Here is a 27,676-nt window from a genome sequence, read left to right as displayed (position 1 = left end):
AATCGCGCCACTCAGTCGTTGCAAGAATCATTCAACAGCTTCTAAACCAGCAGATCTAGAGCAGCAATGGATATCGTAAGTGGTCACAACTGTTTATAGCCTATACATATGCATATAGCATAAAAGTAAAGTAAAATTAGATGCATAGTTTGAATGGTGGGGAGTTAGTAATCTCTGAAATAATCAGGTTACTGTACAGAAGTCAAAATTATTAGCCCCCTTTGAATTTTTTTTTTTTTCTTTTCCCCAAATTATGTTTAACAGAGCAAGGAAATTTTCACAGTATGTCTGATATTTTTTTCTTCTGGAGAAAGTCTTATTTGTTTTATTTTGGCTAGAATAAAAGCAGTTTTTTAAAAAAAAACATTTTAAGGTCAAAATTATTAGCCCCTTTAAGCTATATTTTTTTCTGATTATCTACAGAACAAACCATCGTTATACAATAACTTGCCTAATTACCCTAACTTGCCTAGTTAACCTTTTTAACCTAGTTAAGCCTTTAAATGTCACTTTAAGCTGTATAGAAGTGTCTTGAAATATATCTAGTAAAATAGTATTTACTGTCATCATGGCAAAGATAAAATAAATCAGTTATTAGAAATGAGTTATTAAAACTATTATGTTTAGAAATGTGTTGAAGAATTCTCTGCGTTAAACAGAAATTGGGGGGGGGGGGGATAAATGGGGGAGGGGGAATAATTCAGGGGGGCTAATAATTCTGACTTTAACTGTATGTCAGAATACATTTAATATCCTTCAAAACACTGAAAACACTGAAAACCGAAAAGTCTTATTAATAAATTTGATGTCATTTAAATAAATAGACAAATTTAATTCACTGAAAACTTAACAAAAAGCACCCTGTGCATTAAATAATGCTATTGCAAGGCTCTCTGGAATACTGGATTCTGATTGGTCAATCACGATATTCCAATGTTATTCTCTAATAGCAACCAGGCAGGTACTTTGAATTAGGGCTGCACAATACATCGTTTCATAGATTGCAAATCCTGTGATAGTCACATTGCAAGATTTGCAATGTTGAGTTTATAGTATAGTTGACCAGGAGCTACAGAATTGTATTTAATTACTGTATTTATACGTAATTTATATGATTTTTGCAAAAAAAAAGTTTTGTCTTGTTTCTAGTCCAAATATCTACATTTCAAAGCGAAAGCATGTTTTTTTACTTGCCTCACTGGCAGACTTACCTGTTTTAGGGAAAAACTTTTAATTTTGACTTATTTCTTCTGAAGTTGAAAACAAAACAATATTTTTACTTGATCTAAGAATTTTTATATATTTGGACGAGAAACAAGACAAAACAAAGGAAGAAAAGCATTTTTTTAGCATTGTGATCGTTCAATTTCTGTGCCTGAATACTGTTAAACTCCCCATAAAAACGTCAAATAGTGCCATTCAAACTATCTTGTGACACTATTCATATCGCAATATGAATCGTTTCAGAAAAATAAAATATGGCAATATCATTTTTTTCCAATATCGTGCAGCCCTATTTGGAATTAACCTTGACAATTAGTGAATATATTTTGTATATAATATATATCCATATCTTAGACACCATGGATGTCTGGTGTTATTGGCTATTTGGTGACTGAATAATAATTAGGTAAAAATGTAGGCTGCATCCAGTCGTTTTTTTTCTTTCCAAACATTTTTTTTTCTTTCTGCAAGCTTCAAGTAGCCATGTAATAACCGTGTAATGTACATCCAGGTTATTGTTTTCACAGAATAAAAAAGTCCTTCATTATTGTAATGTTATTGTGTTTTAATATAATCCCTTACTTAACAAGCACAACTGTTATTGAAATTTTAACAATGCTTTAGTAAATAATGAAATTAACATCAACTAATGACTATTAATAACATATATTATTCATTCATAGTAAATGCCTTCCCTAACAATAACTATAGAACCTTATGTAAAGTGTGACCATTATATATAGACCCTCCCATTCCTTCCTGCACACATCATTTACCAACATTCCTGTGGATCCAGCAGAACTGAGGGGTGTGTTTGTTTGGGGCGATGACTTCAAAGTTCAGTGTTTTCCAGAGATTGTTAATACATCTTTAATTGTGGGGTAGAGGTGACTTAAGAGTTACTAAGATCTATTTTGTAGATCCCTATTCCTGTCCCTATAATTGGAGCCCAGCAAGTAACTTTAAATGAGAGGTTATTGTGTTAAGAGCAAGCTCAAACTGGTTTAAATTTAAGTTAAGCAGTGACTCAGTATATGACTCCATATAACTGTGACTGCCATTTATAGGCTCTCTATAAAATAAACATCACTGCAACGGTTATCTGTGTGTAGCAGTACATCTAATAACCACAAGGGGGAGGCAAACAGTATAAAACCAAACCACTGACGTTGTCATCATGCGGAGATTATTGAAAACACATGAACCCTTTATTGGGTGAGGATGAACCACATATGTTAACTTCATTGACACTGATAACAATATCTTTATTTTTTTATTGAAGTAGTAAATGTCTTGTAATGACCCAGAGAAACTCTCCAGGGTTTTTCTGATTAGTATCTCAATGAGTGCCATAAAAAGGGTTAAAATGTTTGAAGTTGAATAATCAAAGCACAGCTGAAATGTATTTTCTAATTTAAAAATAGTTTTCAAAGTCTCATTTTATACAAACAAAGACAAAAATACTGTTAGTTTATCTGTTTTACAACAATTATTGTTTTCATATTGCAGTCAGAAAGGCACTTAATCAAAAACTTGTGGTCCATGTCCTCACATATTCAAGTAATTTCTGTTCTCCGCTTAAAATAACAGCTAAAATGTATCAAAAATTCAGAGAACGCTTTAAAATTACACTTATAAATTCAAAAAACATACAATCAAATTGTGCAAGGTCGATGTTGTACAATGTCTTTGCTACAATGTGTGGATTAAAAGTGTTGATGTTGCACCGCTTTACAGAAGATGGGCTTGAGATGAAGGATCTTCTATATTAGTAATCATTCCTAAACTCAGGATCCACGTACCGCTGGACTGGACTCTCCTCGGTTTCCTCTAGAAGGTGAAAGAAAATGAGGTTTTAGGAAACTATTCTACATTAACATTATTATACATTATTATTTAATACATTTATTACCATATTATTACTGTATATTATTTACTATTAGAAATTGTAACAAGGATGCGGGTAAATTTTGTGATTGTGCATGAGCTAATTATTAATAAAACAATATACTCTTATGTTTATTTGAGAAATAATTCATTTATTCATTTTGCTTCAGCTTAGTCCCTTTATTCGTCAGGGGTTGCCACATCGTAATGAACCGCCAACTTATCCAGCATATGTTTTACGCAGTGGATGCCCTTCCAGCTACAACCCATCACTGGGAAATATCCATACACACTCATTCACACACATTCACTATGGACAATTTAGCTTATTCAATTCACCTGTACCACATGTCTTTGGACTTGTGGGGGGAACCGGAGCACCCGGAGGAAACCCACAAGAACACAGGGAGAACAGGCAAACTCCACACAGAAATGCCAACTGACCCAGCCGGGACTCGAACCAGCAAATTTCTTGCTGTGAGGCGACAGTGCTAACCACTGAGCCACCGTGTCGCCCCTGAAAAATAATTTTTACCAACAATTTGTTAACTTCAACTTTAAATTCGAGAACTCTCTCATCCTCCGTAGACTGCAATGGTCTCGAGACATTTAAAGTCTAGAAAAGCAACCACCAGTTGTTTGGATTATTATTTATTTATATTTTTTTATAATATTATTATTGTGGTGTCAGGCCTCTCACGCCCTCGTGGTGGACCTGCTCTGTGTTAGCTACATCACACCACTCTTTTGCATCAGGTCAGGGTAAGCGTTTACTAATGGCATGTATAACGTATTGCCTTCAAATTGTGTATCCACCAAAGTGTTTGTTCAAAGTTTTCTTTTTTTTTTCTGTCAATGAGCATCTGAATATGCAAATGTCGTATTCCCTCTAGTAAATGCACAACTTGATCTCATGTACAAGACATAGGTAAGGAAGTTGATGAACAAACTGAAGTCACATGGAACGTTTTGATAATGCTTTTTGGTTGCTTTTCTGAACTTTGAGTCTGTATCACTGCTGTCTGTGGAGGACGAGAGAGCTCTCAGAAATAATTTTAAAAAAGATAAACGAAGGTCTCAGGGAATTAAAATGACATGAAGGTAAGTAAATAATAATTAGAAGATTTTTTTAAATTATTTGTGGGTGAATTAATCCTTTAATACTGTAAGTGACTTAAAGAATCATTTATTCAATAGTTTCAAACTCACACACAAAAACTATTAAAAATAAAAAATACTTTTGCTACTTGTTCAAATTACTTACTAATCAACACAATTCTTGAGGATTTTTTGGGGACAACTTATTTGTTTTGTGTTCAATCCACTTAAATTTGTAAAAACAATAGTTAAACTTAATCTAGTGGTAGGGAACCCTTGGCTCGTAAACCACATGTGGCTCTTTGACCAAAAAATACAGGGCTCGCCAGCAAACTCCCTTCAACTAGAAGTCCTCTCGTCACTAGAAATCAGTTTTTTATTGAAAACACAATTACAATTCTTTTTTTATTGTAATTTTTTACAGCAAAATAATTTAAACCTGTTAACAATAAAGGACGTTTCGACCAATGCGCGTGAGTGGCACGTCATAAACTTGAATTGTGACACCAATAAGAGTAAACGACTTACTTTTCTATATAACCTCGCGCACGAAGTAAATTCAAACAACATTCATGAGTGGAGCTGAAAAGAAGAAATCTATAAACTGTCCTTCATCCATTCTTGTGATGATTCAACAAGTGATGATTTGTATTTGTTTATTTTTATAGTACATAATGTTGTATGTGTGTATATATATATATATATATATATTATATATATATTATATATATATATATATATATATATATATATATATATATATATATATATATATATATATATATATATATATATATATATATATATATAATTGCCACTATACTGTACAACCTAATGGCTCTTTAAAAAATGCATTTGCTAAAAAAATCAGAAATGGCACTTTGCTGGAAAAAGGTTCCAAACCCCTGACTTAATCTATTTGTGTTGGAACAACATGAAGCAATTGTGTGGAACCCTGAATTTTTAGAGTGCTGGCTAATTCAAAATAGCAAGTGCTTAAGCACCACTTTGGGTCTGTCTACATGCCTGCTTATTGATAAAGTCAAACAAGGTGTTGTGACTGTCAGAGATTTAGAATGTAATTAAAACCTGTCTCACCATCCTGGATGTTAAGTGCAAGAAGACGGCTTTCAACTTCTTCTATTCTCTCTACACTGGTAATGGAAATCCCAGTGTAACCACCCCGCTCCAAACAGAAGTCAATAAAGCTATTTAAATAAACAAGAGATACACGTCATTTAGGGAGTACCCCGACAGGATTTAGATGAGAAACATTTTTCTTTGAATGTCCAGCATACCGGCCCCAGCTCTCATCTGTCCGCAGAATGATGGGGTTTCCCACCATGATTAACAAGGATTTTGCTCTTGTCACCGCCACATTGAATCTCTGAAGAAAATAGAGTGAGAGCAAGTTCAATATAGAGTCTATAGACTAATTCAAGACTAATATAGAGTTAAAGGCAGCATTATTAGCCACCTGGAGAAATTTTAATTCTTTTTAAAACACTTTGTAAGTGATGTTTAATCAAGGAACTACTTTGATACGAATGTAAGTATTACATTAGTTTTTAATACCACATGATCCTTCAGAAATCATTCCAAACACTTCAACTTTTTACCTTTTCATTTTTGAGAAACCCAATGTTGAATGTTTCATCCAAACTGATGTATTTTACACTGCTGCGAACAGTTGAAACCATGATCACTTTCCTCTCTTGGCCCTGAAACTCCTCCACAGAACCGACCTTCACACCACACAAAGGAAGATGGCTATCATTTTATGCTCCTAATTTAAAGGAATAGTTCACCCAAAACTGATTATTACTCATCCCTTACTTGTTCCAAACTTGTCTGACTTTCTTTCTTCTGTTGAACACAATGGAAGACATTTTGAAGAAAGCTGTAACATTTGACTTCAATAGTAATTGTTTTACCTAGTACGGAAGTTAATGGATTCAGGTTTTCAGCTTTCTTCAAAATATCTTCCAATGTGTTCAACAGAAGAAAAAAGTCATAAAGGTTTGGAACCACTTGAGGTAATGGAAAAAGTGAGTAAATCTTCATTTTGGGGAGAACTATCCCTAGTTTTTACAAGTGTTCTCAAACCTACTTTCAGGTTGTTAATGCCCATGTAATCTTTGAAGTCCTTGTCTGTATCGATGGCCCGTTTAATCTTATCCACCTTTAAAATAAATCCCCAGAAATTAAAGTAAAAGCAATAGAAGACCATTTGGCAGTTTTAGCTGCTATTTTGTCAACTAGAATGTCTGTTCAAGACAAATTTCCACCTGTTTCCTGTAGGGGGCGATGATGCCAATGTCTTTGGGGAAGATTCTAGAGATTCCCTTCTTGGGCTGTGCCAGAAGCAGTTTCTTCAGGTAGTCAACAAGGATGTTGATTTCATAGATGTTAAAGAAAGAAGGACTGTTTGACTCTCTCTCATCCTTTCCAGGAACACCATGGAAAATCACAGGAAATCCCTGGAAAAAAACTGTTACTGTTAATATTTGGGTAATAATCTCATTATGCAATATGCGTGAAGGCAGTTTCACTTGCGACCCTAGTATGTTTGAGAAAATCCAGGTACTGTAGTGAAAAGAGACTAATCTGCTGTTCAAAATGTCCCATACCTTTGTAGGCAAGTGCTCCCACATGCAGTACTGGTTAGAGCTGATCTCATCTGCACATGCTTTCAGTTCCCCATCATAGAACAACTTATTAGGAACCTCCAAAATGTATGGGTGAGACCTGGAGCGAGAGATTGTCTATAATTGATTCTAGATTTGAATAATTCCAAGAGCCCTGAACAGTGAATAATGTGACCGAAATTATGACTGAAATTGAAAAGACATTTTGATAACTGATTCTAGGGCTGCACAATATATTGTTTTAGCATCGATATCACAATATGTGAAAATGCAATAGTCACATCCCAGGATGTGCAATGTGGTGTCAGGATTATAGTTACAAGATTTTAGAACACATGAATATCTTGGAGTCATTTCAGTTTAACCATAATAAAGTAAAAGTGTAATAATTGCTTGTGTTTTAAGGCCTGTTTAAACATTTTAAGCAAGTTTAAAGCATTTGAGCACAAGGAAAATTATGTTTGTAGCTTTAACAAAGATTGTGTTTAATTGTTATACACAATGAAGAATTTACAGCTTTATTATACATTTGATTATTTTATTTCTGTATCATTTGTATATTTGTTCTATTTATCTCTGCTTGTAATTTGTTGATTATATTTTACGCACTCCCCTACAAAATTATCCCAATCATTAATTAAAGGGCTGGTCCAGAGTGTATTTTTAAGGATTGGTTGTGTTTATAAGATGTAAAGCAATGTATGGTCATGCGACATTTGTAAAAAAAAAAAATCATGTAATTTTTTTTCATATATCTGACTTTGATTATATACAGCTACTCAGCTAACATGAAAATGACTCTTTCCTCCTATTTCCTCTAAAAGGCCTGGCCTCAAGAAGCTCTGATCTTAGCGCTGTGTAAACAGTAGCTGTATCAGACGCAAAAATAAAGAGCACACAGCTGAACCTCACGTATGCTCTCTAAAATAAAAATTGATGAGTGTCTTTCACATATATTCGGAATAAGCATGTGTAAGCAGGGCTTAATTTGTGCCAGAACATTTGTGCCAGATCCGGCACCTGATTTCACCGATCCCCCTCCTCAACCGCCCTCCTCCCCCGTCCGCTGTTCACTATCACTTTCTTCCGCAACTCCCCAACCCTCTTCACTTTCGCCTGTGACAACCCCCCAATAAGTACTTAAGGACTTTCGTCCTTAGTCCGCGACACCCCTCCACCATACAACCAACCCCCCGCTCTCCACTTTCATGCGCAACACCTCTCCATCCTCGGGTAACATGCCGGATCCGTTCCCCGATCTGTTCAGGGACCTCACAATTCACAAATTAAGCACTGTGTGTAAGTAATATTAAACGATCACATTAGGGTTGGGCCGATGGCCGATAGACACCACGATGCTGAGCCAGCATCGCGATCCTCTGCCCCGCCCCCGTCGCAAATCAACTTGCGAAAAATGCACACTGCGGCCTCGTTTAGGTCTTAGTTTTTAAATGCCATTTTAGAATGAAAACGATCCACATCCACTCTGCCGTTTCACCTAGCATCTTTGAACAGCCCACCATCCACACTACTGCTAAAAAAAAACATCACGTGACCTCAGACACAGACCCACACACACACTGTCGTGCACTCGAGACAGCGGGTCCAGGCAGTCAGCGGGTCAGTACACTGCTTCAATCTTTCGCTTTCACGCTTGTACTTAGTAATTTAAGTGAAAACCTCAGATACTGTTGGTTGTGCACCTTTTTTACCAACCAAGTTAGTCGACGCCATTATAACGACACGGATCACTCTGCCTATTCATGCCAGAGTCCTGTGGATAAAGTGATTGACAGGTGGTAATTTTTGTGTAACTTATCTTTATTTATTTATGATTTGGTAATGGGTAAAACAAAGACCATGCGGGTCAGGTAGTTGAAACGGTAGGCTAGAAATAATCAATTCATTATGAAATAATTTATTATTCATAAATATTGAATTCACCGCCGCCTATGATGACGATGCCATCGTCCATCGCAATGTTTCATATTAGACATCGTACGATGACAAATTGGTCGACATCGCCCTACAATAGTTCTCAGGGAGTATCTTTTGCGAGTTTGTTATTTGAGATGTAGAACGCAGAGAAAGCGGCCACATAGAGAGACACTGCATGCGCCGGTGAAAATTGTGGGTGTTTACAGGGGTTTGACTGATATATATGAGTTTGTTATTAAATTGTTAGCAGTGCCAAACAGCATTTCCCATTGTTTACATTCTTGGTTACATCCCTGTTACAACATGCCGTTAACGCTAGAAACATGTGCATGTAGTTCATCAATTTTATCAAATAAAAACACTTACAGGTTGTGGAGCACAATCCACGGCTTCTTCTATTATGGTTGGAGCAGCTCCTTGTTTGAGGAGTTTTAGCCGAATCCACCACTGAACTGGGAAAGATTCTGGAAGCTGTCCTTTGTCAAATGCTATCTATATATGTTTTTTTATAACTCTCTGTAACATAATTAAAATTCAATTGTAAGCACTTCTCTCATTGTGTCGTGTCCTTTGGAAGGCCAAATAAAGAAACAGAACAAGCTCTGTTAAAATAGCAGAGTTTGGAAGGCATTTTAGCTTTCTCTACTATAACATTACAGCGGCTCTGGCCATGCCCCTTCGCTGCGCAGGGTGTGTGCCCATGGTGAATGCGTGTAACCTGAAGCATTAATGATCTCATTAACCCTGATGGATTTTCTTTGTAGTCCCCTAACTTCGTTCATAGTAGGCTTTGCTAAGCTAACTCTGTAAAAGCCAAGGTCTCCCTTTGCATTGACCTTTGAAAATATTACATTCAGAGATGCTGTTTATGTTTACACAGCTACATTACACATCAACTACAGTTTAAAATATGATATCGTAGTGGACCACCCCTTTAAGCTATCTTGAGAAAAATCGCAATATACATTGCAGAAAATATAAATATCGCAATAATATCGTGCAGCCATAACTGATTCTGTACCTATATACAGAAAACTCCATTTTAGATTTAGGGGTTTAGGGTCATCAAAAACGAGTAGTTCTTCAATCTGTTAATCCTTTAATAGGCACCATAACTGACTGGCTTTGTCCATAGCTTATCATTAAAATAAAAAAAACTATAATATTTAACTCTTAAAAACAGACGGGCACATCCTACCTGTAATTCATAATAAGTTTGCTGACGTATCGCTTGTCGAATTCCACATCGTCTTTCTTATAAAGATCATTCTGTGTCATCAGCCTCTCTAACAAAGAGACATCTACGAAAGACACATGCAACTATAATTGACAATAAATTACAATAAAACATACTCATACACAATATTTTACTTAAGCACCTTTGTCTCCATTTGTTTATTCACACACTACGGCCAATTTAGTTTATCCAATTAATCCACACTGAAAGGCCTCCTGGTCCAGCCAGGACTCAGACAAGCAACCTACGTGCTGTGTGCTAACAGAGCCACCGCATGATTCATTACACGTGAACAGTCATTATTCAGTTATTGTAAAACAATAAATAGTGATAAAATAAAATATGAATGATTTTTAACACTGGTAAGTTGGTTTAGTTAGTTTGTGTCAGTATATGTGCATCCTACCAAGTCCATGATTAATGGCAAGTGGGGATCTCAGGATTGGTCCCAGCTGTTTGGGATCCCCAGCCAAAACAAGCTGTCCTGTCTCTGCATTCAACAGTCCTACACACATACACACAATAACACAGCAGCATGTTATGGAAGATAGATCACACCATTATCAGCCTTTAATTCATTTATTACAGTAAATATTGGAGGTAAAGAAAGTGGTTGCCCACCTGCCACACTGATGATGGTCTCTGACTCTACAGCATGTCCAGCTTCATCCACAAAGATGTGAGAAAAATGATCCCCAGAAAACCCCCCAGTGACCAGCCTATCAACATAATACGCTTATTTCACATGGCAGCCATTTTAAAAAACGAAAGCGAGGCTATTGTGGGAAGAAACCTAGAAGTATAGAATCAGCACTCTAAACATTGCAACAACCTGCTGTGGACTACAAACCTCCAGCTGTTGCACTCGGTAAAAATTGGTGAATTGTAGTGAACTGACGGCCAATCACAGTAATTTCTGTTGAGCACTGAATGTGAATACTATGGCAAATCAGTGGTGTTTAAAAACTGGTTCAACAGTGCTTAAATGTTAGCGGGAAATTGAGTTTTTTTTTTATTTCCATACCGAAATTCAGTATCATGACAAATCTAATATAGTGAAAGAGTAAGTTTATTAACTTGATTTTGATAAATGACATCTGAAACATATGTTTGGGAAAGAAAACGTTAGCTAACTAGTGCCATTCCCCTTAACTTACTGTAGCTGAAAATGAGGTCCAATATTCCTTTTTATTTTAACTACCCATTCAGAACGAATCTTCAGGTCACTCGGAAGGCGGTGAAATGATAAATTTGTGTCACTTTTTTTTCGCTGATATGATATACAGCCAAGTAAACAACGTTCCTGTGTGTCTCCAGGCGATACTTCCAGGTTTTTTCCCACCACAGCCTCAATTTCACTTCTAAAATGGCGGCCGTGTGAAATCAGTCTATTACAATACATGCCGACCGCTGTAAATTGTGTTCAACGTCTGTAAGAGAGTTAATTGAGTTTGTACAAGATGACTCCCTTTACCTGCCTGCAGTGACCAGAGTGCAGATGAGGATCTTGTAGGACATGAGATCCTCTTTACATGGGAAATCAATCATCTCTCCATCCACATTGCTGTTGTCCTGAACACAAACATTAAAAGGGTAAAAACTATAAGCATTTGGTCACATTTAATTGAATTCCCATCATGTTACCTTGCATAGAAATCCCATAGAATTTAGCAGACATTGAGTGTGAGTTATGGTTTTGGGGCAGATAATATGGTATTGAGGTGGAGAAGTGGAGAATGCCACATTAATGCTGAAGGTGGGAGAGACCAGATGCTCTGGTTTTGCACTTGTAGCAGAACCAGGGTGATGCTTGACCAAAGTTGAAACTGATTTTGATCCACTGAGAAGCCTAGGGACCAATGAGCTAATATGGAGCCTATGTGTTTACAGATAGAGGTTACAGACGATCTTCAAGGGAGCTTCAAGCCATGTTGAAGGGAAAAACTAAGGTTCTGGGAGGTCCAGTAAGAATGATGGTGTTTAGATGATTTAAGAATGCATGCGATTTAAGAACTAGACAGAACTAGCTGAGGTAAAGTAGCTTACGGTTGGGTGGAATGAGTGAAGAAGATTGTATAAGAGTGGACAGGGGGAGGAAAAATTCAGGTTGGGACTAGGACATTAAAGGAGATGGAAGAGGAGAAGGAGGTTTTGTGCTGGGAAACAAGGGTGAGGCTTGCTCCAACTTCCAGCCTATGTACACACTAAACAAGATTTTAAATTTGATCAAATTTTCTAAATGTTAAAGACTACAAACATGATGACTAAAATATTTTGCTTGAAATAGTGTGTGGTGTGCCGCAGTGTGACAAAGACAGCACACCACACACCAACAGACTTTCAATGGAGACCCAAATGTGAACACAGGAAATCTCTCAAGACTTGAGAATAAACATAATGGACGAATAAACGGTTGTGCTGTTGGCAAAATTCAACAAACTGATCCTCTGTCTGCTGTCCAAATCCACTTTAGCTTGTGCTGCGCCATGGCTGTGTTTGTCTTCTGTCAGCTTGTTTTCTGATTGGATATTGTTTTGTTTCATGTGTTAATGGATCTGGCTCATATGCATATTTGTCCTCAGGCTTCCCCCTAAACATTAGGATATCTGATTGTAAACATTCAACATGTTGAACATTTAAGTTTTCCAATCAGAGTCCCTGCAGCATTCTTCCGAGTAGATTGAGTCACTCAAAACGCACTTCTTTAGAACCACCATAATAATCAGAAAAATCGCCTAATATTGCTAGAAGGGGAGAAATCGGCTTAAAATCAGCCTGTCATCATGCAGTGTGTGCCCAGTCTAAAGCTCCTAACTTAATTTTGTATAGGAGGACACCGCAGCAGGCTCTGGTTCCAAGGCTGATGTCAAAGACTTAAATACACAAGACGTGTCACTTGTATCAGTCTGGCAAATGAAGCCCCGCTTACTAGTACTCGCTATACTCGCTATAGACTGAGGTTTCTCCAGGGGACCAGATGTGTGCTTTTACAATAGTTTGGTGGTCAACAAACACACTGGAATCTCAACGAATACTTTCTTCACAGACATAAGAATTATATCCACATAACGTTTGAAATCTGTGCTTTGAAATGAACCAAGTGTACTTGAAAACAAAAGTTTTTTGGTTTTGTAATTGGTATGAATTGAACGCAAGAGGTACAGTCCGTCCTGTCAATCGCACATCACATGACAGCAACTACTCAAACGCCCACAAACTTGTAGACAAAGAGTCGCTGTCATTTGCTATCAAGACCAAGTTGTGGATTACTTCAGAAGACGGCTCAATCAGATGATTCATATCCAGAGGATGATAATGTGTAACACGGCCATAAATGAGGTCGGTGTCATGATTTCGTTCCTTTTGAGTGCGTATGCGCATTAGCTTGGGCAACCTGAAAATATGGAGATTTTGTTTGATTCGGACTGTACAGAAACTTGAAACAATGTGTTACTATGTTTATGATTTGAATTTTTTTTGGTTTTGTTATTTTGTTGTATTTTGAATATGGTTTGATTTGTTGAATGAACTAAGTTGTTTGGGGACTTTAATTATGATATTGAAATTGCAGAGCCTACCGGATATATATCGTGTGTAGTAATGGGTGTAAAGCAAAGCACGTCAAGCATGAAACGCTAGGTGAAACACAGTAAAAAAGGCACAGGTATACAGCTGCTTCACGGATTCCCCGTTTATGAGTTTTAGCAACTGGCTTAAGGAAAAATAAGGTAATTTGGTTTGTTTGTTTGAGATTATTGTTTGATTGTTGATGTTGGCTTGGTGTTTTAAGTTTCGGGATTTCGGGATTTGTGTTTGTTTGTTTTTTTATTTTCTCTCTAGTTCTTACGGTGATTCATGATGAAATGAGGCATTATAATTCTATGGAGTGTGACCAATAAATGAATCGTGAACCATCAGTGAAAGACTTAATCATCTTTTATGAAATAAAACTTATGAGACAGTTGTTTAATTTTATTGATGATTCCAAATATGTAATGTGATCGTAAGTTTGACAAACAGTTTTGAAGAATTTGAGGTTTCCCCCATTTAGACAGGATGCCTGATCATACTGCCCGAGAGGCGTTTCAAAGATGGCCACCAAGTGAAATGACTAGCCCTAAAGGGACTTTGCTGATGTTCAGGCAGGCTCTGCATCAGTGATTGATATTGTGCTTCACTAACTCTGGGGTTGTGGCAGCTTTGGGCTCTTTGCCCATGTTTGCTATGATGAGGAGTAAGCATGGACTACATACTATTTTAGAGATGGGGGTCTTGGAATGAGATGGAATGACACATAATGACAACAGAAGAAAGGGAGATGATAAGAGAGTTGAATGCTGAATGCTAAACTCATCATCCGCCTGGCTAATGGTAAAGAATGAACTCAGACATGAGGCACAGTCCATTTTTTGTGCCAGGGTAGAAGCTCTTTTTCTCACTGGCATTAATCCAGTCTATTTTTAAAGAACAGTTTCAGCTTTCAATCATTCTAGAAAACCTGGTGGTGGGAGATCTCAAGGAAATCCTGTCTTCCAGGAGGAGCCCAGCTTGCGCAGTTTTTCTGTAATCACTTAAATAAAAATAATAATTTCAAAGAACAAACCTTTAGGATTTTAGGGATGTCTTTTTGATTGCGTGAGCTAGCGTAGAGTCGGTATATTTTGTGCGCATCAACATGTTTACTAGTGATCAACATTTCACACAGTTGATCAGCTGCACTGTTAGATGGAGCACAAGCTAGAATATAGGCATCGGGGATATTCTTTTCCACCTGAGAAGTTGAGAAAAAGAGAAAGAAAGACAAAGAATGACTTGGCAAAAGCTTTTTTCTTTCATACAAGCAAACATATAATACTGTTGTGTTCACTGATAACCAGTTTTACCTGTTTGATGGCCTCAACTATCGTGACGGTTTTACCAGTGCCAGGAGGTCCAAACACCAAATACGGTGCAGGTTTGGATGTACCGGCCACAATGTTACACACTGCACTGTACTGTTCAAAGTTATACTCAAGCTTTCGATCAAAGAGCCTAAAGACAAACATATTGACCAGGAAGGCTTATCATTTCCCCACTCTAAATGTTCAATAACATATTAGTAGCAAATATGGGTCTTACTGACCTCAGAGCAGGTGGAGGCCACAGGGTTCAGGCTTCCTTGAGGCCACAGGGAACAGCACATCTTTAAGGTTGTGGTTGGACCGCCATATGAAACCGCTCTGTGTTGTAATCTTACTGGAATACGATTGACTGTGAACTCTACACGGAATTTCATCTTATCAATGTATACGTCTTTAAGGAACCTTAACACCCAATGGAAACAAAAACACATTCAGTAAATGTTTGTTAATGATTAGGGTTAGGGTTAGAGCGCAAAAATAATTATTTAAAAAAAATAAGTACGATTTTAAACATTGGTCACATAAGTCATTAAAATACAGCCCTCACATAGTGGCTATATTTGAGCAGATAAAAATAGTGTTATACATGTGTCAAGTGACTGAGAGTTGCACAAATAGTTCAAACCTGACTCAGAGGAAGATATGAATCATGGCTGTGAGTGTGTTTTCTTGTGATAAATAGATATTAATGTTGATAAGAAAGTGACACTCGAGAAAACACAGACAATTTTTAGAATCAGCTTAATAAAATTAGTAAGAAATAAGTTTATTTTTCAGAGCATGATTTATTATTATTATCATTTGAAACCAGCGTTTTTATTACAAAATAAAAGCTACACTCTTTCTCTCAATGTAATTTTGACATCGCAGCTTCTATTCTAGAAACTATGCTTTCATTAACAATTTCATTAAGCAAATACAGTATGATCATGCATTAAGGATGTGTTCACACCTGTAGTTCAACTCTCTTGACTTTTTTGGACCAGAATAATAAGAAAATTACATATTTTGCTCCTGGTTTACTAAGCAAACATACAGTTGAAGTCAGAATTTATTAGCCCCCCTGTTTATTTTCCCCAATTTCTGTTTAATGGAGAGAAGATTTTGTCCAACCACATTTCTAAACACAATAGTTTTAATCACTTATTTCTAATAACTGATTATTTTATCTTTGCCATGATTACAGTAAATAATATTTGACTAGATATTTGTACAGCTTAAAGTGACATTTGAAGGCTTAACTAGGTTAATTACACTGAAAAAAAAAAATTCAAAGATGATTCCTTGGATTTACTCAATTTTTTTTTACGTTAAGTGGTTGTAAACAATTTATTTGAGCTGAATTTAAACAAACAAATTAAGTTGAACATTATTAAATTTAATTTGTTTAAATTCAACACAAATAAATTGTTTGCAACAATTCTGCATGCAACACTTTTTTTTTACAACCACTTAACGTAAAAAAATTGAGTAAATCCAAGGAATCATCTTTGAATAATTTTTTTCAGTGTAGGTTAACTAGGCAGGTTAGGGTAATTAGGCAAGTTATTGTATAAAGATGGTTTGTTCTGTAGACTATCAAAAAAATATATAGCTTAAAGGGGCTAATAATTATGTTCTTAAAATGGTGTTTATTCTAGCCGAAATAAAACAAATAAGACTTTCTCCAGAAGAAAAAATATTATCAGACATACTGTGAAAATTTCCTTGCTCTGTTAAACATCATTTGGGAAATATTTCAAAAAGAAAAGAAATCAAAGGGGGGCTAATAATTATGACTTCAACTGTACTTATTAAAATAACCACTTATTCAAATAACAGAATAAGTACATCAAAGTTTATTTTAATCTGAACAACTAAGTGTGAACACACCCTAAATCTCACTGATGATGCTTCGTACCTTTTGGAGAATCCCAGTTTGACCTGATCTAGTTCCACTCTGTGGACGTAGCCCTTGTATTTGGTCACATTTGAGATAGTGACCTCCTCGCTCTTCGTAAGAAGCAGGTGATCTCCTCTCAGGACTGAAGGCCTGTTTTCTGAGACGCCGGGGAGCTTTAACACAACACAAGAGACCCACAAACAATCTCCAACACAAACAGAACTGTTCAGGAAGAGTTTTATCAAAAGACATTTTAACTCACATTTAAACCCATTAGCCTTTTGTCACGGTCCTTGAATAAGGTGACACTGTCTTTATTGTATCTCTTAATATCCACATGCATCTGACACTCCTCCAGATACAGCAGTAAATCAAAGCGTTCTGCATAGTTATCGAAAGTCAGGGGACTCTGCAGAAGTGACCTAGGGAACACCAAAGGAAGGGATCATTAATCCTCATTATAAGCAAATATGAATACACTGGAGTACTCAGGAATGTTCATACAATTTTACTCTAACACACCATATTACGCATTACAGTGAAACATTTAGACAAGCCACACAAAAGAGAAAAATATTGCATCAAATGTCATATTAAGCATACAAATTGACAATACAGATACTAGTATATGTATATATATATATATATATATGTGTGTGTGTGTGCATATATATATGTATATGTATATATATGTATATGTATATATAAGCCCTTGATTTTTTTTTTTTTTTCTTTTTTAAATATTTCCCAAATGATGTTTAACAGATCAAGAAAATATTCACAGTATGTCTGATGATATTTTTTCTTCTGGAGAAAGTTTTATTTGTTTTATTGTGGCTAGAATAAAAGCAGTTTTTAATTTTTTATGCACATTTTTAAGGTCAAAATTATTAGCCCCTTTAAGCAAATTTATTTTCGATAGTCAACAGAACAAATCATCATTATACAATAACTTGCCTAATTACCCTAACCTGCCTAGTTAAACTTATTAACCTAGTTAAGCCTTTAAATGTCACTTTAAGCTGTATAGAAGTGTCTTGAAAAATATCTAGTCAAATATTATTTACTGTCATCATGGCAAAGATAAATAAATCAGTTATTAGAAATGAGTTATTAAAACTATTATGATTAGAAATGTGTTGAAAAAATCTTCTCTCCGTTAAACAGAAATTCTGTGAAAAAATAAACAGTGGGGCTAATAATTCTGACTTTAACTGTATATATATATATGTATATATTATAATATACTACGAAACCAGTAGATGGCTAGATTATTAAGGAATATTGAAGTCTACACAAGCAACAGTGGTTTTCAAAAAAATATCTCAGTGGTTCCCAAAGTGGGTGTTTGGACCCTCTGAGGGTTGCTTGGTGATTTTCAAAAATGTAATAAATTTTATTCAACTTTTAGAATAACCGTATTTTACTCATAATGTACAAAATATTAAAAAGTACACTCTAAAAAAATATCCGTAAATAAGCAGTTTTTTGTATTTTATTTTTCCCTATTTATTTATGTTGAACTGCATTATGGGACCTTGATCATTCTTCTAACAACATTTAACCTTGAAAAGTTCAGAAAAAAAGACTTTATTAACATTTTTTTTAGTTAAAAGTGATATATTGTCTGATTCTGTGATTTTACAGACTTGTTTCTCTACATACTTTTTTTATACATTATATTATTTCAAACTATAAAACCTGTCAATAAAAGTCACTTTGTTAAACTGTAGAATTGAATTTTTAGCATTAAAAGTCGATAGAGCAGAGATCAAGGTCCCATAATGCAATTCACCACTGTAAACCAAAAACACAAAATACATTTTCTTACATTGTAGTTAATAAACTTTGGTTATATTAAAAAAACAATAACATGGAAATAAAAAGCCATCAGCCTTTCAGTTTAGTTTCTATTAAATTGCAACCCCTGGGGTGATTACGGTAGATTATTGACACATCAATAGCCTCAGTTGCAGCAGATCGATTTTAGAGCACCATTTTAAACTTTCTGACACCTGTTCAGCACTCACAAACATTAAAAATAAATACAGGCCATGAACGTGATCTCTATTGTGTTGTGTTGTCAATATACTCCTGTTTACAAAGGCCTGTTAATGTGTGTGCACTGTTCCACGCAACGTTTGTAGATTTATGACCACCTCAGAGGATAGCAGAGCTTGTGTGTCACTGGAATTGTTATTTTGAGGCTCGTGGGCTGAAAATTTTGGGAGGCCCTGAGATGTCTTATGAAAATACATATGGAATAGTCTCAAAAAAAACTTGCCCATTACTTCTGGGGCATTAGTGTTTGGGCAAACTATGACCAAAGTTCATGTTCTGCTGTGAACAGTGTAAACAAAACAACGTGCACAAGCAATGCAAACAGGTGTGTCTGTTATAATCGGCATATCTATCTCCCTGTTTGCATTGCTTGTGCCTGTTATAACATCTTATCATAAAATTATGTCAGATCCATTCGAAATGGCAAAATTGGAAATGTTTCTGAAGAATCGTGTACTGTGACATTGAAGAAAGTACATTGAAGAGTAATCACTTCTGAAGATTTAGCTTTTTCCATCACAGGATTAAGTGTGTTAAATACATTCATATTTAAATTAAAACTGCACTAACTGAAGTTCCTTAAGTTTTCCCCTGAAGATTCGAGTAGAACAGTCCTGACTGAGGAGTTTGGCCAGTATAGTGGTGTCAGGTGGAGGAATGTATTTCCCCAGTGGCAGAACATTTACAAGAAAGTTCTGAACATAACTACAGGAAAGAAAAACACATAAATAAATGTACAATAAGAAGAGTATGAAGAAAAGTAAAGTCAGAATATAAATATTTAGCAATAGCACATAAGTGAAAATACATGTTTACATTTTTATCACTAATGACAATGACTAAATATGCATTTTTTTTAATAAATACGTTTATTCTACGTTATTTAATATTAAATTCAGGGTCTAGATTTTTTTTTGGATGTCATAAATACACCCTAAAAAAACTAGTGCCAAATATGTGTAAAATGAGGTTCCCCCATATATTATTGGGGAATGTGACAGGTTATTTTAATTATAATTCAAAAATTTCTAAATTAAATGATCAAATAAATCAAGATTTTAAGTTTTATAATCAGGGTTGATTTGTATTTGGATCGATGCAGTAAGTGTTTGCTTTTATCTCACCCATCAGGTGGAAAACCCTCATCTATTATACAGTTTTCGGGTTCAGAGATGTTGAGTCTCAGAGGCTTGTATGGCTCTGTAGGGCCCAGCTGGGCTGCAAGTTTACTCCTGTATTCTGCCTCAATGAAGCGCACAATGTGGAAGGGACGTGTGGTGGGCTGGGTGTTCTTCTTAAACTCAAATGCCAAAGTAGCCGAATAAACTCCAACATGACTGGATTTGAATCTCACAATCACCTCATACTTCTCACCTACAGTTTTCCAAAACACAGAGTTTATGCTGATTTCTAACAGATCATGTTAAAGATGTAAATCCATGTTATTTATACAAATGTAACCTCTAAACAGCATTGTGCATCAGTGTATAAAACAGGGGTGCACAGACTTTTTTGTATGAAGAGCCAAAAACCAAATATCATTGAGAGCTGTTGGCCGAAGTTAAATATACCAAAGTATATTACATTAAAGTTGCCATGGGTAATTTCCTAATTTATTTTATAATATTTAAACATAAATAGAAAACGTTACTTTAAACCATATCACTAATGCAGTATATTTTTTACAAATGATAACTTAATGCAGTAAAAACATAAACAATCACATTTAATGCTGAACATCAAACATCCCCATCATTCTTCATCAACCTCAATCATCATCCATTGTCAGGTGACAGCATATACATGTAAACAAAATCTGATTCATTTAAGCCACTTAATTGAAACATTTTAATTCAGTTAGCGTTTAACAATAAAACATCGAAACATTCCCATTCTTCTTCCGTTCTTCTCAGATGAGATGGCGGGCCGAATCAAAGGTTACCATGGGCCAACTTTGGCCCTCTGGCCCTAGTTTGGGCATCACTGGTATAAAGTGTAACATGACTCACGTGGCTCCAGACGGAGTGGATTGTTGCGTGTGACTTCCCGACTGTCTTCCAGAGTGAAATACTGCAGCCAGCAAAGAGCAGTGTAGTATGTGAAATACACGGCTTCCTGACCTGTGTTCTGAACAAACAGCTTCAACTCATAAACTTCTGCTTCATCCACACTGATCCGAATCTTTCCATCTTCTATATAGAGCTCAGAGGACACCCGCACACCATGCTTATCAGCTATAAAATGAGACCTGGGAATAAAAAAGAACAGCTTTTTGTGTTTATTACTATCAATATCTTTAAAAAACACATGGTTTCTACTCCATTTTCTGTTCTACCTTTTATATTTAAAGGGATAGTTCACCTAAAAATGAGAATTTACTCACTATTTACTCACCCTCATGCAGTTCCAAACTTTCTTTCTTTTGTTGTACAGAACTGAAGTTATTTTAAAAAAGCTGAAAAGGTGTAACCATTGACTTCCATAGTAATTTTGGTCACACTTTGTGTTGATGGTCCATTTCTTGAATTTAAGTTACACTGCATCTACATGCCAACTAATTCTCATTATTATTGATTGATTATAAGTAGACTGTTAGGTTGGGGTTAGTGTAAGTTGACATGTACTTGCAAAGTTTCTTATAGTCAGTTAAATGTATGTTGCAGTATCAACAGATATTAAGCAGACAGTCTACTAATACTCAAATGGACCATCACAATAAAGTGTTTCCTATTTGTTATTGCTACTATTCAATGGTTACAGATTCCCAGCTTTCTTTCTTTCAAAACATCTTCGTTTGTGTTCAACAGAAGAAAGAAAATCAAGCCAGTTTAGAACAAGTGAAGGATGAATAATAATAACAAAATCTGCATTTATAAGTGAACTATACCTATGAAAAAAATACATGAATAAGTTTATAATCACATTTTCCTAACTTTCTTATAAAAATATCCTCTAAACTGACCAATTTTTTATATATTAATTTTTTAAAATGCTTTGATCTTCTAACAATCTCTTTTCTGTACTTTTATTCACCTGATTTCTAAGTCAATTTGGATAAAAGCATCTACCAAATAATTAAATGTAATTTACTGCAAATGTAACCTTTAATGGTTTTCATTTATAATAACAACTCTCAATTTAAACTGCTATATAAACTACTATCTGCTTGTTAAGTGCACTGTCACGAGATGCGGCTTTCAGGTCCAAGCGCTCTATTAAACTGTATGTGGAGACTCAACAAATTGTAATAATAAACGTTTTCAAATCGCTCTGATACTTTCGAAAATCACAATTGCCTAATATCCGATGGCCAAAAAGTGACAATTTTTTTATAAATTGTTACAATTTTGATATCTGTGATGCAGCAAGCCATACATCACTGATACGTCATGACTTAACAAGTGGATAGTATTTCAATGATACCTAAATACAGATTTATAGTGTTATTATATGAATACATTGGTGAGACTGTTATGTCTTCTTATAGCTCACCTGTCTGTAGTGTTGAGTCGCTGTAGGATGTGTTTCACCAGTTTTCTCCTTGCTCTGACTCCACTCTCTGGCCCTGGGCAGGAGGGCCCCTGACCACTAGGAGGCATCCGTGAGCTAACATTACCTGGAGTAACGTTAGCCTGGTTTTCTTGTCTTCGACGTGGCCGACACCATTGATCGCGCAGCCCTGATCTTACCTGGATGAACCGTTTTCATCAGTGCACTATGTCTAAGTTGCATTGCATATTTCAAAATCTCAAACATAACACAGTCAATGCCCATCAAATGCAGAGTTGGTATAATACATAAATAATACACTGAAAAAAAACATATTAAGCTCTCGATTTAAAACTTCCAGTCAGTGAGGAAATTTTCCCTTTCCTTGTTCTCTTTTACTGTAATTTCTAATAATATTAATAATAATAATTCTTTACATTTATATAGTTCTGTACACTCAAAGCGCTTTACACATTGAGGCGAATCTCGTCATTCACCACCAGTGTGCAGCATCCAGCTGGATGATGCGACGGCAGCCATATTACGCCAGATAGAGTGATGAAGCCAATTATGATACGGGAATGGTTAGGAGGCCATGATAAACAAATTTGGCCAGGATGCCAGGGTTAAACCCCTACTCTTTTTTTTGAAGGACATCCTGGGATTTTTAATGACCACAGAGAGTCCTATCTGAAAGACAGCACGCACTGTGCAGTATAGAGTCCCAGTCACTATACTGGGGCATTAGGACCCACACAGACCGCAGGTTGGGCGCCCGCTGCTGGTCTCACTAACATCACTTCAGGCAGCAACCTAGCTTTCCCATGTGGCCTCCCATCCAGGTACTGACCAGGCACAGCCCTTCTTAGTTTCAATGGGCAACCATGTGAGAGTTGCAGAGAGTTCTATTTGGCTATTAATGTTAGGTTTAATATAGGATTTTTAGCATATTAATAAAGAGTAAAATAAAAAAATAATAATAATTATAATTAATTATAAAACAGTAAACTGTGAAATAAAAATTTTGTTTTTTAGGCCAAATTAAAAAAAAAATGAATAAAAGTAATAAAGTTACAACTTGCTTTTAAAGAGTTCACCCAGATTACTCACCCTTAAGTGATTCCAAACCTTTATGAGATTCTTTCTTCTATTGAACACAAAAGAAGATATTTTGGAGAATGTTGGAAACCTGTAACCATTGACTTTCTTAGTAGGAAAAACAAATACTATGAAAGTCAATTGTCACAGATTTCCAACATTTAGGTTTCCAACATTAAGTTGAATTTTCAACAGAAGAAAGATACTTAAACAGGTTTGGGACAAGTGAATAGTGAAGGAATTATAACAGAATTTTCAGTTGTGCGTGAATCCCTTTAAATTGACATTTAAAAGAAAATATTTGGAAAATATACTGTGTTCCAAATAAAGGTATTGACTTTAAATCTATTGAGCTTTAACAAATGCTTTGTGATAACTATATATTCTCATTTTTGTGCACTTGTGGGTATAGGCCTATATTTTGGGATATTGAAGGCATAAGAATGTTTAATTTAAAATGCATTTTTATTTCACTGGCTGTTGTACACTCTAAAAGACGTTGGGTTATTTATTTAAGCCAATGGTTGAGTTAAAAATATTTGGTGCTTTGTTGGGTTATTTTAAACCTTTATTGGGTTATTTATTTAATAACTCAACCACTTGGGTTACAATTTTTGAATATCAACAGTCAACTGATTTAACTGACACAGAACAGCTGTATTAATATGCGTACGTGATGTTGTTTTTGCGTTACAAAGTTTATGTAAGAAAGAGAAGAGAGCAAAACCTTTTATCTGGTGAGACAATCCTGCATAACAGCTCTGTTTTAATCCCAATTTGTAGCATAAAACGTGCACATTTAAACGTGCACATAAAACGTGCGGTAAATGCCTAAGTTACATAGCTTCAAGTTTGCGCTAGTGTATTTTACAAGCCTAAACATATAAAATACACTTTAATTCAGGCTCCTGAAAAAAAATCATACATCAAATGCGCATAAACCATCAAGCTAGAAATAAAATTTCTTACATTAGTATTGAAGTAAACACGACCTGTTCTGGAGAGATGTGCTTTATTGGCGTTTCTCAATGCATAGAGGACTCGAGAGAAGTTTGGATCTTTAACTCCATCGTTCCTGAGAAGGCAATTCCGTATTACTGTATATCAATACAAGCAAACATGGACATTGTGGAATTGTACAGTTTTACCTATCTCGAAACTCTTTGTTGTAGATGTCTGTCAGAGTATTTCTGTCAGAAATGGATCTCCTGTTTGTTTCCTCCAGCATCTCTATAAAATCCAATCCAATTGTCCGCACAGCGGCTATAGAAAGGTAACTATTCCTGTTTCTTCTACTCATACTGTCTGAAAGCTCCCACTGAGTCAATGCTATCGCAGAAACGGAACGGCAACCGTACGCTATCATATGATCGAGCGCAGGTCTTTCTTTTTCTGCGGAAGAGTTATAAAGCTGACAAAACGAAACCGAAACCAGTGTTGCCAATTGAGCAATTTTGTTGCTATATTTAGCAACTTTTCACGCTACCCTAGCAACTTTTTTTTCCAAAAAGCACATAGCAACAAATGTAGCAATTTTTAACATTCATTTTGGCTACTTTTAGCAATTTTTAAAACGTCACTCAAAAGAGCAGTGGGTGCATGCTTCACTAGCTCAGATTGTTTTTCATAACTGATAATTTACTGATATATGTTTACATGTATAATTGTTGGTACTGTAATTTAGGTAGCAATAAATTCCAATAGTGCTATAATTGTTGTCACTTTCACAAATGTGTTAATTTCACAAGTTAAAAAAAGTAAGTACACAAGCTGTGATTGTGTAAAAGAATGTACCTGTTCATTTTCAGTGTTATATTTATAAATAAAACATTCTTATTAAAAAGTGTTTGTACTTTACAAATAGTCGACTACATTTTTCATAAAAATCTAAATAAACATATTTCAAATAATGTTTTTGCTGAGATGGCCAGTCAATTTGAGAAAACATTAATTATTTTGTTTATACATAAAGATGTAGTTTTGAGTTGCGATTATGCAATGGCGTCATCTCGCAAAGCAATTTGTTAATAAGAACCTATTTATTGTGCATCTGGATGTAGTGTTTAAATATAATATAAAACGCGGCTCCTCAGAGAATAGAAACATGACGGGCTTACGCTTGTCAGATACCGAGTGATAACGTCACTTTTCGGGCAGGCTTTAGCTACTTTTCATTGGAAATAATTGGCAACACTGACCGAAACTTAAGTAGGGGATATGGATAAACCATCGGGATAAAGCTGTATATGCTTCACCTATGTGTATTAGTTCTCCTATGAGTGTATAGCCTATTAAATATTAAGTGCATGGTCATCCATTTATCGGAGCAGGGATGCAAACTTGTCATCGTTTGTTAAACCAAAAATGAAGTCGACACATCTGCTGAAAACGCCAATCAGAGGGTCAACATACACTTCATTACCCCTCAAAACATTGAAAATGTAAAAAGTTAGATTAATAAATTTGATGTAATTGAATTATATTTACTTTGATTACAGGCAGCATGGTGGCGCAGTGGGTAGCTCAATCGCGTCACAGCAAGAAGGTCACTGGTTCGAGCCCTGACTGGGTAAGTTGTTATTTATGTGTAGAGTTTGCAGGTTCTCCCCGTGTTCACCTGTGTTTCCTCCAAGTGCTCCGGTTTCCCCCACTGTGACCCCAACATGTGGTATAGGTGAATTGGTTAAGCTAAATTGTCTGTAGTGAATGAGTGTGTATGGATGTTTCCCAATGATGGGTTGCAGCTGGAAGGGCATCTGCTTTGTAAAACATGTGCTGGATAAGTTGGCGGTTCATTCCGCTGTGGCGACCCCAGATGAAACCTGTTTTGATATTCACCATCATTTCTTCAACTTTTCCTGTATCTTGTAATTGTGGCATGCAGCCTAATTTTGTATGCATGTATGTATTACACTAATATTACTGAAAAATATTATATGTTATATGTGCACTTTCAGTGAGGTAGCCAGGGTCCCGTAGCCGAGCAGTAGGAGACTCAGACCATCTGGGTACAATGCCCTAGTGACCCCTAGCCTACCTTTATTTCTAAAGCGTTCCCAAAACTCTAGTTACTGAAAATTATATATATATACATTTAATTTGAATGTAATTACTAATTGCTTATAAATTAATCTTCATTCATTCATTTTCTTTTCGGCTTAGTTCCTTTATTTATCTGGGGTCATTACAGCGCAATGAACCAGAAACTTATCCAGCATATCTTTTACACAGCAGATGCATTTCCAGTGGCAACCCAGTACTGGGAAACACCCACACACACTCATACGCTATGGCAAATTTAGTTTATTTGATTCAGTTATACCACATGTTTTTGGACTGTGGAAGAAACCGGAGCACCCAGAGGAAACAGACACGAACGCAGGGAGAACATGCAAACTTCACACAGAAACACAAACTGGTCAAGCAGGCACTCGAACCAATGTCCTTCTTGCTGTGAGGCGACAGTGCTAACCACTGAGCCACCATGTTGGCCATACTTAAAACAGTGCGATACAATTATGATGCTTAATGTTTTACTACAAATAGTTTTCAAATATGTCACTGTTAACAGTCAAATTTGTTGAAGCCCTCACACAACCTTCTTACTTCAGGTTAATTAGCAACTGTTAGAATATGATATGGATTGCGTTTCAACTGTTAATTGAAAAATAATATTTACAGAATAACAGTAATGAATAAATAAATGTTAAAACTGTAGTAGACTATCCATTGTAGTTTGTGATGAGGCTATGCTGATATAGACCACTGCGGAATAACAACATGCAATGTATAGTATCTGTTGTTGAGCTACTCTGCTACTTGCTAGATACTGGAAAAGCTACATTGTATTAAAAGTAGCTGAGCTACTGAAAAATGTAGCTAAGCCAGTAGCAGAGCTATTTGTAGCTACCTACTCCCAAACACTGTATATACTGTCAAGCCGGAATTATTCATACCCCTGGGGTATAAATAATTTTGGGCTATACTGTATATATACACATATACTGTATACAGTCAAGCCTGGAATTATTCAAACCCATGGGTAGGGCCAGACGGAATCTGCGGACGTTTTTTGCCATTTCTGCGTAGAATTTTGGTAAAAATCTGTGGATTTCTGTGGAATTATTATGGGAGTATCATGACTAAAACCTTAATATGTGAAATAAAAAAGATTATCTTTTTAACTTTTATTTAATGTTTAAAGTGCAAATCC

At 35.7% G+C, this 27,676-nt stretch overlaps 1 protein-coding gene across 1 annotated transcript; it reads right to left on the bottom strand.

The window, feature by feature from the left end:
- Positions 1 to 1,805: 1,805 nt before the first annotated feature.
- Positions 1,806 to 24,873, bottom strand: mov10b.2 (Moloney leukemia virus 10b, tandem duplicate 2). Its single transcript, XM_056463505.1, is given in 24 exon segments — positions 1,806 to 3,054; positions 5,308 to 5,417; positions 5,508 to 5,596; positions 5,829 to 5,954; positions 6,320 to 6,391; positions 6,498 to 6,689; positions 6,840 to 6,957; positions 9,994 to 10,096; positions 10,439 to 10,537; positions 10,654 to 10,751; positions 11,507 to 11,604; positions 14,636 to 14,803; positions 14,916 to 15,063; positions 15,155 to 15,168; positions 15,171 to 15,233; positions 15,236 to 15,335; positions 16,834 to 16,988; positions 17,078 to 17,237; positions 19,447 to 19,581; positions 20,001 to 20,250; positions 20,886 to 21,124; positions 22,369 to 22,565; positions 24,433 to 24,538; positions 24,612 to 24,873. Coding segments are annotated over 24 exon segments (3,120 nt in total). The 5' UTR covers positions 24,830 to 24,873; the 3' UTR covers positions 1,806 to 2,992.
- Positions 24,874 to 27,676: the final 2,803 nt, after the last annotated feature.

The sequence above is a fragment of the Danio aesculapii genome, chromosome 8 (assembly GCF_903798145.1).
Source record: "Danio aesculapii chromosome 8, fDanAes4.1, whole genome shotgun sequence".
In the NCBI taxonomy this organism is placed as follows: domain Eukaryota; kingdom Metazoa; phylum Chordata; class Actinopteri; order Cypriniformes; family Danionidae; genus Danio; species Danio aesculapii.
This window is presented reverse-complemented; position numbering and strand designations above follow the sequence as displayed.